The sequence below is a fragment of the Achroia grisella genome, unplaced genomic scaffold, assembly GCF_030625045.1.
Source record: "Achroia grisella isolate CSIRO2021 unplaced genomic scaffold, CSIRO_AGI_Agris_v1 utg1867, whole genome shotgun sequence".
NCBI lineage: Eukaryota > Metazoa > Arthropoda > Insecta > Lepidoptera > Pyralidae > Achroia > Achroia grisella.
Genome location: NW_026712690.1, coordinates 120,284 through 135,382, shown reverse-complemented (window position 1 = coordinate 135,382; position 15,099 = coordinate 120,284). Strand labels below are relative to the sequence as shown.

Here is a 15,099-nt window from a genome sequence, read left to right as displayed (position 1 = left end):
CTGTCTATATTATTACTATTAATAGATTAATACAAAAAAATAACGGTCATAAGCGGCTAAAATATCCTACATGAATAAATAATTTTTGATTTGATTTAAATTAATTATTATTATTATTAGTGCTGGACTGTGCCATCTATTCCCATTACCTTTGTCTTTGCTACACGCTCTCCGTCAGACCACAGCCTTATTAAAAAAATGCAACGTAAAATGGTCGAGTAACTCAACACTATAATGACGTTATTACATTGTCAATAGCACTATTGTGATGGTTTATATGAATTGTGACCATTTAAATTGTTATACCATTCTTGAATGAACAGCGGGTGTTACATATACATGTAAGTATCGTATAATTGTGTTTATTGGGATTCCTTGTACACTGAAACTGGTAAACAAAGTAAGATGTTAGTTTTTATACTTACTTACATATAACCAGATTTTGTACCTATATAAAGTAAATAAACTGGCTTTAAGATAAAAGAATATTGTTGTATGGTATAAAATATGGTAGGTCACGGTGATGGCAAACGAAGACTTTTAAGACAATTGGATTTATTTTCGACACATAAATTTTATAATGTTAATTAGAGATATGACGTGCGGTGTCGATCGCATCTAGGTGCAGACTGCGTGGCGTCTGTTGCGCCGGTTATAAGTTTTTTTGAAAACGACTACGACACCGCACGCAGAGACAATAACATAGACAAACATCATTTTAATTATTTTGTTTTTTAAGGCACAGAACGCGTCGCTTACACACCCCACCCCAGTGTTGAGCCTGGCTCAGCACTCATTATCCATCGAAATACGAACGACACGCGTCACCGGCCGTTTCAAAATGCCAGTCTTAGTTTTCAATTCTACGACCCAAACACGACCATCCCTTCCTGGAAACACCTGCTGAACCACAGCTTTCAGCCAGAAATTACGAGGTGCATCAGGATCGACAATAAGTACAAAATCACCTACCTGTATCGGTGTCTGGTCGTACTGCCATTTACGCCTAGGTATTAGGTCAGGAAGCACTTCTCTGACCCACCGCTTCCAAAACATGTCAGCGAGCCTCTGCGCCTTACGCCACTGTTTACGTAGGTACAAATCAGAGTCATTAAATACACCAACAGTTGGCAAATTTGATGACGAACCCAACATAAAATGATTAGGAGTTAGAGACTCACTACTACCTACTTCTACCGATACATGTGACAAGGGTCGACTGTTGACAATATTCTCAACTTCCGTCAGGAGCGTGTTGAGTACTTCTTCACGTGGTGCACGTTCTTTTAAAATTACCCTAAGTGAAGTCTTTACACTCCTAATAAGTCGCTCCCATGCCCCACCCCAGTGGGGACTGGCAGGCAGGATGAAGGTCCATTCCACTCCATTATTAGCTGCTTCATTTGTTAGCCTATCAAAATCTACCTCATTTATAGACTTCTTCAGCTCAGCATCAGCGCCTCTCAAGTTTGTACCATTATCAGAGTACAGCATACGAGGCCAACCCCGTCTTGCTGCCATTCGACGAAGAGCCATAATGAGGGAGTCAGAGGTAAGTGATGATACCAGTTCTAAGTGGATTCCACGGACGGTCAAACAAGTAAATAAAACTCCATACCTTTTCTCTCTATGTCTCCCCACAGTGACCTCCATGGGTCCAAACAAATCCAGACCACAGTGTGTGAAAGGACGCTGATGATGAGCCAGTCGTGCTTCAGGCAGCTCTCCCATTCTCGGTACCTGTGGTTTTGCTCTTTTTATTCTACAAAACATACATTTATATGCTACATGTTTTACGGTTGGACGTATTCTAATAATCCAATATTTCTGTTTCAGGTTGTTTACAACGGTTTCCTGGTTCCCGTGGGCTGTCTTCACATGGTTGTATCTAACAATTAATTGAGATACCTGACTACGCCCGTCCAAGATGATAGGTCTCTTCATTTCAGGTTCAACATCCGGTGCAGCATCTATGCGGCCGCCGACACGGAGAATCCCGTACTCATCCAGAAATGGAGATAACGTAAGTAACTTACTACCTTTTGACAAACAGTTACCATTTTTAATTGCAGCTATTTCATCACCGAATGACTGTTCTTGTGTATATTTTAGCAGCAATCGCTCAGCCCTCTTCATGACTGTGCAAACAGTCTCAATCTGCTTTCTACACTTGTATATAAATTTTAGAATACATGCCGTAGCCCTCACCAGTCGTAACCAGCATGAAAATCTTCCTGGGTCAGGTACAGGTAAGTTACAATCTTCATGTTGTATTATCATTACTCGTTCTAAACTCATTTCATTTATCTTATCGATTATATTCACCGGCCACGATGACTCATCGCTGTATAAGAATGACGGACCTCTAAACCATTCATTTTTAAAAAGAGAATCGTCGTAATTTTCTCTCGTAGCGAGATCAGCAACATTTAATTTTGTAGGTACATACCGCCACTCCTCAGGGCGGCTTAGCTCGTCTATTTCACCCAGCCGGTTTGCTATGTACGTTTTATAGCTACGTGTATTATTACATATCCAGTGTAGCACGGTACTAGAGTCGCACCAAAAATAACGCCTTACTGGATTTATTTTGTGTTCTCTGATTATTGTATCTGCCAACCTCGCAGCCAATAAAGCAGCTTGCAATTCCAAACGCGGCACGGTAGTATGACTCACGGGCGCGACACGGCACTTGCTAGCTATGAATGACATACATATATCTTTATTTACGTACCATCGCCAGTATGCGACTGCGCACATTGCTTTAGTCGACGCATCGCAACACAAGTGTAACTCTAAATTACTATATTCACTTCCAGCCAAAACCTGTTTCGTAGCGCCTGTCACTACGTCATTGCAGCGGATGTCGTAGCGCAGCTATTAGCTACGCCAGTTTCGTAGCCGATAGCCCGTTCGGTTACGCTTGTAGATGTAAGAGAGGTGAGAGAGGTTATGTTTACCTGAACTGATGTGCTACGTTTTATCGCTGACTCGCTCCCACTCGTCGCTGCTTGATACCACCTCGGCAGACGGATATTTTTTATTTCACTCGTTAGTACATTGACCCACTGACACCATTTTTTATGTATGTCATCTGTTACTAAGTCGTCCCAGCTGATTCCAGCGCGCCAGGTATCTTGCAACATTATTTTACCTTGTATAGAAAATGGCGATAAGAATCCAAATACATCGAATATTGACATTATGACTCTGAGCATAACTCTTTTTGTTGGTCTATTCTTACCATTAATTATGTCATGTGGTATGCGCTTGAGAGACACATCGAACCCCAACTCGTCTTCGCGCGGGTACCATATCAATCCGAGCGTACGTTCACCTTCGCATTCTTGATCTATTTTGAACTTTACGGCCGTAGTACCTAAGGACTCCTTTGGAATACTATCCAATACGGCTGGACTGTTGCTAGTCCAATTACAAATATGAAAACCACCTGATTTGTGAATTTTACTAATATTACGTACCATTGTTATGGCGGCGGCCTCGTCTGGCAAACTGTCTATGTAGTCATCCATATAATGTTGATTACATATCGCTGCTACGGCGTTTGGCATCGATGACTCATACCTTAGTGCGTTTTTATTCTTAATAAATTGAGCTATGAACGGTGAACATTTCGCGCCAAATATTAATGACGTCATCACGTACGTTTTTTCATGTTCTGCAGGACTGCTTCTCCACAGAAATCTGAGTGCGTTCTGGTCTTCTTCTCTTACCTTTATCCTTAAAAACATATCTTTTATATCGCCGGTCACCGCTACTCTGTTCTCCCTAAATCTTACCATAATGCCGAACAGAGATGTAAGTAGGTCCGGCCCCTTCAGTAGATAGTCATTTAATGACAAACCATTTGTGCTAGCTGCGGCATCGAAGACCAGACGTAGTTTTTTTTATTTGGGTTGTCTACCCCAAAATGTGGTAAGTACCATGTCCGTGGCGAGACACTGCAATCTTCCAACTCTCTGGCATAATCATTTTGTAATAAATGATTAACACGTTCGACATACCTGTTACCATATTCCGTATTTAACATAATTTTCTTTTCTATACCTTTTAATCTGCGTACAGCGTTAGGGAAGCTATTTGGCATCCTGCAGCTTTCATCTTTCCATGGTAGCCCAACCTCCCACCTGCCGTTGATGAGTGTAGCAGTTTGCTCCATCACTGTCAGGGCACGGATATCATCAGCATTCTCCCGTGGCTTACCTGACACTCCCATGGACTCGATGGTGAATGACCGTCGCACCTCGTCATGGATGTCTCGTAACATGCGCTCGCTCTCGTCGACTGGTAAGCTGTGTAACTCAGAGATAAGGAGGGTCGAGTGGGACGATTGTTTATGTTCCGGTATACCTAAACAACCATGTATACACCAACCTAAGGGAGTGCGTGTAGCGACGGGTTCATTCTTATTACCTAAACTAGTTTGCAAAGGAATTAACAAATGATAATTATCCTGCCCTAATAGTATTTCAGGTTTCAATTTTTTTATACACAATTCATTTTTAATTTTACGCAAATTTTTATACAAGTTGTAATTAACAGTAGATAAATCTTGTATAGGCAAATCTAAATTATTTATGGTACGAGCTTTTACAGTATACACATCATTATTATCATATGAATTTACAGAGAAAATATCAAAGGTTACAACAAAATAGTGTTACATAAATTTACAGAATTATTCCATGCACCACACATACGTAATGTGTCGCTGGGGCCGCTCAGTCCCGCGCGGTTAGCGAGATCGGTAGCTATGAGCGACACAGTTGAACCGTCATCAAGTAAGGCGGTGGTATTAATAACACCGTATGGTCCACGAATTTTTACCGGCACTACTTTTAATAACACTTGTTGATTATTTACGTTAATATGGGTCACAGTTTCACTCACGGGTGGACATTCGTTCACTTGTTCGGCGGTGACGTTGCTAGTCCTGCACCCGGTGGGTACGGGGTAGTGCAGAAGCCGGTGGTGCGCTCCGCCGCAGCCATCTTTATCGCAGGCGGGCGCCGGACATGTTTCGCGCTCATGACTTGACAGTAAACACTTGTAACAAAGATTGTTACGCTTAATGTATCGCCATCTATCTTTTCTTAGCGCTTTTTTAAACTGCGTACATTTTGTTAAATCGTGTCTTGAAACACGACAGTATTGACACTTATCATTCAGTACTAAAACAGAATGTGATCTGCTACTTATATTATTATCATAATTTTTATATTTATCGCTGCGTGCATTTATTAAGCATAAGTTAGATGTTGTGGAAATTTTTACTGCTTCTTGAGTTAGAAATTCGGATAATAATTCTAATCTAGATTACATTCTTTCTAGTAACAGTGTGTAACTATAATCTGACCACTTAGATACAAGAACAGTTGGCATCTTAGATAATAATAATGTAAATGCATCTATACCTTGTAAATATTCCTGGCGGCCGACGGCTCGTGTTGCTTCCACGAAATTCTGCACTTTCACAGCAAAGTACACTATGTCCTTTTGATATTCTTGTGACACTGGATGTAACTTTTTTAATTCTTGTATCAAGCGTGATATAATTATATCTGGATTACCGAACCTTAGTTCCAGTGTCGCCATTAATTTATCAGGAGTTACGGCGCTGATGAGTAAAGCTGATACCGCTTCCTTTGCGGCTCCACGTAGACATTTCCGTAAACGCCATAAATTTTCCTTCGGATTGAAGTTGCAGACTTCAGTCGATTCTTCATAGGCCTGTTTAAATTGCAGCCATTCCATGGGGTCCCCTGAGTAGTATGGCAAATCCTTCGGCGTGCTCAATCGAGACAATAATTTAGCATTCGAGTTGCTATTCGCAGAGGCGGCGGCCATGTTCTTTAGAGCGCTTGCTAGCATCTGAACTGTAGTACCATTAGTGCCAGAATCTATTGCTGGCGGACACGTGTCACCCTGTTGAAAACCATGATCGTGGGCAAACTGTGTGTTTTCCAATTCTTGCTGGCTGTGTTCGACCCACCTCTCCACATTACTATTAATGTTGGTGCGATTATCCTCTAGGTCTGGACTGTATTCTGCTTCTAAATCAGCTAGGTCTGCTTCCAATTGTTTGTCAATTAATTCCATTTGAATTTTAGCTTTCTTCTGTGCAGCATCGAGTTCTAACTGCTTTTTACGTGCCAGTACAGATGAATACGAAGACTTCGTGGACTTTGCACGCTTCGTTGTAACGGGCGTCGACGGTTGGCATTCTTCTTTACAAGTACCCGCTTTTGAATTTGTGCTCATAACGGTCACCGTCTTCTCTTCTGTAGGCTTCATATTACTCGGCCGTGGCGTATCTTGATACTGTTCAGAACCAGGATGCTGCTCCGTCTGCATGCAGTCCTTATTGCGTGCAGTACTTCGGGTGCCTACCATTTTGTGCGCTGGTGGTGTGCGGTACATAAATCCGGCCGAATGACCAAATGTATGGTATAAAATATGGTAGGTCACGGTGATGGCAAACGAAGACTTTTAAGACAATTGGATTTATTTTCGACACATAAATTTTATAATGTTAATTAGAGATATGACGTGCGGTGTCGATCGCATCTAGGTGCAGACTGCGTGGCGTCTGTTGCGCCGGTTATAAGTTTTTTTGAAAACGACTACGACACCGCACGCAGAGACAATAACATAGACAAACATCATTTTAATTATTTTGTTTTTTAAGGCACAGAACGCGTCGCTTACAATTGTTATGTAATAAGTTGAGTTACTTGCTAGTTCATTTCAATTGAATCCGTATGAACTGAACTGGACTACACGGAAAAAATATTAATACAAAAATACTTGACATTCCTGACTAAAAAACTTGTCTTACACATACACAAAGTCGGTACGGTCGGTATTATTACATATTTTACTGTATATACTGAACCTTAACACCGGCCCAAAGAGTCGAGGAAGACCCGCAATAATTTGACAGTCCGTTTATCAATACCGACCCAAAGAGAACAGAACCTACCGACCTAGGACAGATGTGCCTGGCGAAGAAGGACTAGGAGAACCGACCCGAAATGAAATGGAAAATGAATGACTGAGAGAGAGAGAAAGATATTTTGCTGTATAAGCGAAAAAGATTTTTGACATGTGCAGGAAAATCTTATTATTTTAAACGCGAAAGTTTGTGAGTATTGATGTTTGTTACTCTTTCACGCAAAAACTACTGTACGGATTTTGATGAAACTTAACAGTAATATAGCTTATACATCAGAATAACATATAGGCTATAAATTTTATGCGGATGAAACCGCGGGCACAGTTAGTATTTAATATATAATGGACGGAACCCAACTACGATAAAAACAATTCTTAACAACACTTCAACGCTCCGTGAATGCGGTTTCTGGGTTATTCGTGGCAATCTTTGAATGCATCAGAATGCAATATATTGAAGGCTCTATCAAATCACAATGTGACATTTTGATGATTGTTGAATTGAAACTTCAATTGGAGTATCAATTCTAATGACAGCCTTTTTATGGTTGAATTGAAGAATCAATTGACCGATTTTATTTCTTCTTTACTTCACTTTATTTATTTATTTAAGGCAACTTAATATTATTATAAAGCAATATTGGCCCATATTATATATACCTTAAGGACTAACATACATACGTAGAAAATAATGAAACATAGAGTTTATGGTCACCATAATCCCTATGGTAATCTACCACGGTGGGGCGAAATGGATTGTTAGTGATGTGGACTGTTGACCCCATTCCTAGCAATATACCATGTCAGTTTGACTTCCGCGGTTCCCCCTGGAAACCATTGTGATAAATTCTTGGTGAATTTGTCACAATGTACTAAATGATCTGACTCCATATTAAATTGACCTCCTAGCGATCATCCCCGGAAAGTAGCATGATAAATTCCTGGCGAATCTGTCACGATGAGCTGACCTCATTTTCATCTTATCATCCTCCACTGGAGCCCCGTCAGGGGATGCCGGTAGGCCAGTCAGGCACCATTTCATATTCATATTAAAAAGAACTGGATTACATGTTTTGTATGTACAACAACGCAGCGGGCGGTCTTATGTGTTAGGATTTTATTGAATAGAATCCATTTCTATAATGGTTTCTTTATTATTTATATGTTTGCTGGAATGGACAAGAGCGTACTTGGTAATAAACTTATTTTGTACTAGCTGACCCGCGTAAGTTATATTACTGTAAAGTTTCATGAAAATCCGTTCAGTAGTTTTTTGTGTAAAAGAGTAATCAACATCCATCCATACTCGCAAACTTTCACATTTATAATATTAGTAAGATTTCAGTTATTATATCATCATCATTACATAGTATAAAACAAAGTCGCTGGTACTGTCTGTCCGTCCGTATGTATGCTTAAATCTTTAAAACTACGCAACGGATTTTGAAGCGGTTTTTTTAGTATATAGAGTGATTTGAGAGGAAGGTTTATGTACACCGAGGCGAAGCTGGGGCGAATAGCTAGTTAAAAATATATCATAATTACTATATAGGTACTGCACAATTGCTCTCAGTCACTCAAAGGTAGCCTGGAAATAACCCCTCTCTTGGGGCGTATCCCAACACAGGGAAATTTTCCGGAGACTTATCCGCCATTGCTCTTTAAAATATTATCTATGTCATGTACGATAATGCTAATAGAGTTAAAACGACATACGGCAGAAGGGACAAAGAAAAAAGATTGTTAAAAATAGGGATAAGGTTCAATGTTGTAGTACGTAGATTGCTAGCATTAGGTATACCAAGACCTACTTGCAAGTATATGACTATATGATTATGTATCCCATCGTCACGTACTCATTCTATCTTCTTCCACTGAAGATCTGACAGCACACCGTTAACGCCGATGGCAAATCCATGTTTATCCATTACAAAATTAATTAAAAAAAAATGGCGTATCCAGACAAACATATTTAATTCCGTGTTCGTCTCAAAGAAAGGCGGTTGTTACAAATCGTCGGGTACTTTGCCTAAACTGTTTCATATTGTCACATTGTCACAAAATTTTACACTTCCGCCGATAATTGTGGTCGTCACAAAAAAAACCTATTCAATGCATTGTGCCGTGTGTAATATAAACCACATTTGTCATTTCGGCGGTGTAAGTCTTACAAATGAAATTGATCTGCTTTTTTGTTGGTCCTTAAACGGAAATTAATATAGGTAAGTATGTTTTCTATTACATATGATTTTATTTAGATTTTGGTCACATACATGTATGAAATTGTATGTATTGTATGATACAAGTATGAAATTATTTCAATACTCTAATGAAGAACTGATTTTAAGAAAATACTAGCTGTTATCTGCGATTTCGTCTGCGTGAAAATTAACTTCTTTTTTTACTAAAATAAATAAAATTTAAAAAATAAAAGTAGCATAATTTACTCCATTTGCTATCTGCGAGTGAAACTCTCGTTAAAATCGGTTTCCCGTTCCAGAGATTAACAAGAACAAATAGATAGACTGATTTTTTTATTAATTATATTTTTATGTAAGTTCTGTATATAAAATACTCGGATGTATTTAGTTGAAAGTTGTTAATTTTAAATTACCAACAAACACTTCATATTTATAGAAAAATAACGAAAATTGCGCGGAAGGAGAAATATGAAATTTCGAAATGGTTTATAATAATAATTATAATAAAATGGTATATAATAGAGGAGTGCAGAATGCTAATATTTTTTTAAATTATTAATTAAAAAAATAGATTAGGTACTTTCTCTACCATATATTTGACACACACTCATAGAAGTATAGTCTATGACAATAGAACCTTAATAATATTGAAACTTATTATTTAAATTAATTATGGTCTAATTTCGACTAATGTTTTTTGTTAATAGTCATACGATAAGTACTTATAAAGCTGTTACTTGAATGAACACCCAAAATACCACTTCTAAGTAAGTAGTCAGTTGATATTTTCAAACAAAAGAACTACCCTATTCTTATTTCAAAACAATATCATTTACCTGTTGTTCTTTAACAAAAGAGTCAATGATAATTACGAACCTAATCCTTAGCATTCCTTAACGAATTCTATTTTTAAAAATTAAAAAAAATGTCACACGGTAGCCGTAAGTTATAATCCTTTCATTGGCCACCCACAAAGTTTTGGAAACTGCATTAAAATCAACTATGAATATAATCCTTATTGGTAACGAAATAGAGGTTACGAGTGAATTATTTAAACAAGGATACACGATTGAGTGATCCATTGGTAAATATTTGTATCAATTAACACGGCCTTGTCACTTTGTCACATTATCGAGGCGCAGTTCCGGCGGTGCCTGTGATTCAGTCACAATAATCGATATACTTACCTGTTAATTTGTTTGTTGAATTTAGAATTATAGAATTACAGCTGCGTCTCTTTTAAAGGGCTTACTAAAATATGAATATATTTATCTCCGAAACGTCTAAGTTCGTTCCGGATTCTCACTAGTTTATTTATTATAGAAGAAATGTATAATGTTTTTGATACAACAAATAAATACATATATTAGCGTTGATGTGCTCGAATAATAGTAATATAATAGTAACTTTGTAAAATTCACACAGCGCCATCTAGTTCAAGGTAAACACAGCTTGTTATGTATTAAACAAATTATAAAAATATATATCTATATACATTTTTATTTTGTAAATACTTAAATAATATACATAGAAAATATCCATATCAATACGAATAACCATACGCATTCAAATATTTTTATTCAAACGTATGATTTTTTACGTGCCCCGCTATAACAAATTTATGACTACAACGCCATCTAGTTTTTACGATAACAACACCTATATTTTTATAATTAATTAATCTGATTTGTGCCTCTATAATTAAAGGTATGAATAATAGAAATTAAATATAATTCGAATTATGATACAAAATGTATATTCTAGAAGTTTCATAACATCTTGTTTATTTTTTTGTACCACAAGTTTTTTTTTTTCGGACTAGTCTAATGCTGTTGGCCGTAGCTGGCCTTTACAGCTTCACCGGACGTTAGGGGCAAGTGCAGATGGCACTCCAAACCCGCGGAAGGACTTATGGAGCGGCTGAAGGCCAACTCCTGCCTGACGGATACGACTTTAGTCTGAGGGCACCACTAGGGGTTCGAACCTCGGCTCAGGCCGTCGTAATTTCGATACCCGTTTGAATTGGACGGGGGATCAATCGGAGGGGGACAAAATTGTGTTCACCTCTGTTTAGTTTAAACACTCAACGAGAATAGTACCTACATAGAGAAAATAAAAGAAGGTTAAAATCTCGTTTTTTTGGCTGCCGCTCGGTAAACGGATTATTTGACAATTTTGCTTGAGAAAAGTCTTGAACAGATTGCCATTCGAGCACACCACCACTAACACTAAACCTTTAATAGGTATCAATATCATCAATAAAATTAGTTACATTACAATTATATACTTTAATATCTATAGGATATAGTTGCATTTTCAATAGAACTCTCCATCCGATAACTTCAGCGCATACAGATGGAGAGATCTGAACTCGCAGAATTGATTCGTGCACCATCCCCCATGTCCGTCTGTACATCGGCAGGAGTCACATTCATCCATGTACTTCTCTCCTGGGATGCACTTGAAGAATGGGTTTTTTATGACTGTAACAAAGTTGGATCATCCATCATACTCGAGAACGAGTGCTACTTGTAAGGGCTGGTCTGCTCTATTAATTTAACATTCAGTAAGCACCCAGACCAATACAACCAATGTTCGTTGTCTTATGTATATTATTCGTCATACTCGTGGACGAGTGCTGCTTGTAGAGACTGGTCTGCTCTAATCACTGTGACCGATTTAAACTTATTTAGTTACTTAACCAGTTGTTTGTGTATTTAATATTTTTAAGTGCTAGTTGGTAGTTTGTATTCACACATTTCAACTTAAAAATGTAAAATTACTACTAAATATTTAAAAGAGCAACACGCAATTACATACAACCCTATATTTTCACCCTTCTATCACCAACCTTTATTTATTTATAGCGATCTTTATTTATATGGCAAAACAACGTTTGCGGAGTAAGATAGTATATAGTTAATTGATACTTAAATATTTGTACACTACATACCTATAAGCAGATTTTGTAAGTATATAAGTGTAAAATAAATGTGGCAAAATAACGTTTACTAAATCAGGTAGTATATTATTAGTATAGGTATATATATTTTAAATTGTGTTATGATATGTCTGTCTATCTATTACCTGTACATCTAAGGCAGGGTGTACTTCGTTCGCACAGTGCTGTCACCGTCGGCTCACAATACACACAGGACGGCATGGCCTTGCACGCCCCAGAATCCTGTGCCTCACACAGTAAACAGTTCTTGTTCTCAGGGATGAGAGTTAGGGATGTCTCCTCTTCCCAGTACTGATGAGGTGGCTTCGGCTTCACGAATTGAGAGACTACATACCTGTGATGATATATAATAACAAAGACTTGTTCAATATTCCATCAGTATTCGGCATAACAATCATAATTACAAGCTATAACATACTGGTAACACTGAATATGACTCCCACTCGGTAATTATACTGTAGTATAACTAAGTTATACCACAGCGCTGATTTTTAGTAGGACCACCAGACGCGAGACAGCATATGTGGTTTCTTAAGGGTAGTACAGTATCAGACACACACGTTGACCATCAGACACGCCGTATTCTTGTTTGACATCTTTGGGCAGGAGCACCTGGATACCAGCTCGGTCGTTTTGACTCGGTTCAGAGACGTGCTATGAGAATTGTCGATGATCCCAATGTCTCTGACGGTATCGAGCCACTTAGTTTGAGGGGAGACTTCGCTTCGCTTTGTGTGTTCTACAGATTATACAACGGACTGTGTTCTGAGGAATTGTTCGACACGATGCCTACGGCCACCTTTTACCATCGCAACGCTTGCCATCGACAGGGAATTCATTCCCACACGCTGGAACCTAAGTGGTCTCGAACAGTGCGGTTTCAGAGGAGCTTCCTCCCGCGTACACTTAGATTGTGGAATGAACTTCCTGCCAAGTTTTCTCACGAGACTACGGCATGGGGTTTTTCAAGAAGGGTATATTAAGGTTTCTTAAGGGTCGACAACGCGCACGTGACACCCCTGGTGCTTCAGGCGTCCATAGGCTACGGTAACCATTTACCATCAGATGGGCCGTATGCTTGTTTGCCACCATAGTAGTATAAAAGAAAAACAAATCAAATACTAATGAAATATGTTATGTTTGTTTCTCTGCACAGCCTGTGGTTGACTGGTAGAAAATGCCGTAAGGCGTTAAGTCCGCCATATGTACCTTGGTATTTTGTGCATTGAAGTTATATAAAATAAATAAATATAATTAAAGTAAAACTATAAGTAATGAAATCCATGTATTAAGTATAAATAAATGAGTAAGTAAGGGAATGGGTGACTGAGTGAATCAGTGAGTGAGTGAGTGAGTGAGTTAATGACTGGGAGGGAAGTAAGTAAATAAATAAATTATGTCTTTTTATGGCAACTGGTAATTGGCAACCATCTACTACATGAACAACATGAAACTTACCATTAAATGACCACCGACGGCTGTCAAGCCAAGCCTCCGTATTACAGAATTCAGAGGCGTGACATCTTAGTCCTTAAGAATAGCAACCCATGAAAAATACCGTAGGCATTACGTGACGATATGATGTCTGTAGCCCACAGTTACAATTTTCCATTAAGTTCGCTCTCCATTTCGGTCCTTTTCCATCAGGTGAGCTATGACTGTATATGCGTTTGGTACAGCCGTTCGAAATTGCGCATCGTCCGTTCGATATAAAATTCTTCTTTCCTTCAGAAACACTTATTAAGTTGTATTATTATTTCTGATACATACGCTTGTGATCCTGGCCTGTATATAGGTGGTGATTCTTCGGCACCGCCTCCTACTGAACTCAGCGTTCCTGGTAGCGGTGCCCCACGCATACGAGATCCACGGGCATCTGCAGGAAAACATTTATTAAAAGTCCGCATAATAATATTAATCTCAAGATAATTTAAACAGCACCATCTAGACCACAGTTAAGCTAGATAAAGCTTGTGTTATAGGTACTAGATAACTGATACAAATACGTCGATTTTTTTTGTAAATACCTACATGTAGGTATATTATACATAGAAAACATCAAGACAGACACAAACAATCATCTCATTAATATAAATGTTTGCACCGTGTGAGGAATTAAAGCTACTAAGTACAGGGAAGTGAGACAATTAATTAATTTAATTAAATAATACTAGATTATATATTTAATTAATAATACAATGTACTAAACTCAAAAATATATATAAGGTTTTTGACCTCCATGTTATATTATATTTTTTATTTAGTTTTGATACCTGTATCATTTCCACTTTTTTTTGTAATGGATGATTATATAATGGTTCACACGCCTGCTTAAGTGCATCAGTGGACGATGATAAGATAACGCCATAAGAGAAGAAAGAGAAGACGCTAGAAGAATGTAAGGATTGAATACTTTGACTTTGATTGAATACTTTTGAAAGAGAGATTCTCTTACTCAACCTCTGCTTACCCCGTACTGGACTACTATGACAATATATAAATAGATAAACGCTTACCATCACCATAACCTGACACAGCTATAATCGAACAAACAAACAGAATAACACCATCAATCATTATTTACAATCTCCTAAAATAATCCACAACAGTAAATTTATTGACCAATGTACAGCAAAATGTTGGTAACACAAATCCTTTAAAATCAATGCACTAATTGATCTGTTCATTGCAATTATCCGAATACATAAATCGGCTTACACAGCATGTTCACTTTTAGAGCGAATAAAAATAAACTGATCATACAATGCCTTCTAGTGTAATTTGTATTCTTGAGAATGATTGTGTGGATGTTATCTATGTATAATATGTATATATTGAAAAAAATGTGTCCTATGGTTTTATATCAGTTGTCAATTACCCATAATACAAGCTCTGCTTCGCTTGAGATTAGATGGCGCTGTGTGAGTTGTATTGAATTATTCTCTACTAGCTGTTCCCGCG

At 38.0% G+C, this 15,099-nt stretch overlaps 3 protein-coding genes and 1 pseudogene across 3 annotated transcripts; all 4 read right to left on the bottom strand.

Annotated features, from left to right (window-relative positions):
• Positions 1-786: 786 nt before the first annotated feature.
• Positions 787-2,760, bottom strand: LOC131841666 (uncharacterized). Its single transcript, XM_059189991.1, has one exon. It carries the CDS (start codon positions 2,758-2,760, stop codon positions 787-789), a length of 1,974 nt encoding a protein of 657 aa, XP_059045974.1.
• An 86-nt stretch (positions 2,761-2,846) lies between these two features.
• Positions 2,847-3,896, bottom strand: LOC131841665 (uncharacterized). Its single transcript, XM_059189990.1, has one exon. The coding sequence runs from the start codon at positions 3,801-3,803 to the stop codon at positions 2,847-2,849; it is 957 nt and encodes a 318-aa protein (XP_059045973.1). The 5' UTR covers positions 3,804-3,896.
• A 71-nt stretch (positions 3,897-3,967) lies between these two features.
• LOC131841664 (uncharacterized) lies at positions 3,968-5,812 on the bottom strand (annotated as a pseudogene).
• A 5,680-nt stretch (positions 5,813-11,492) lies between these two features.
• Positions 11,493-14,715, bottom strand: LOC131841669 (uncharacterized). The gene is made up of 4 exons (XM_059189994.1): positions 14,655-14,715; positions 13,909-14,014; positions 12,264-12,472; positions 11,493-11,659 (listed from the first exon to the last, which is right to left on the bottom strand). Exons 1-4 carry the CDS (start codon positions 14,713-14,715, stop codon positions 11,493-11,495), a joined length of 543 nt encoding a protein of 180 aa, XP_059045977.1.
• Positions 14,716-15,099: the final 384 nt, after the last annotated feature.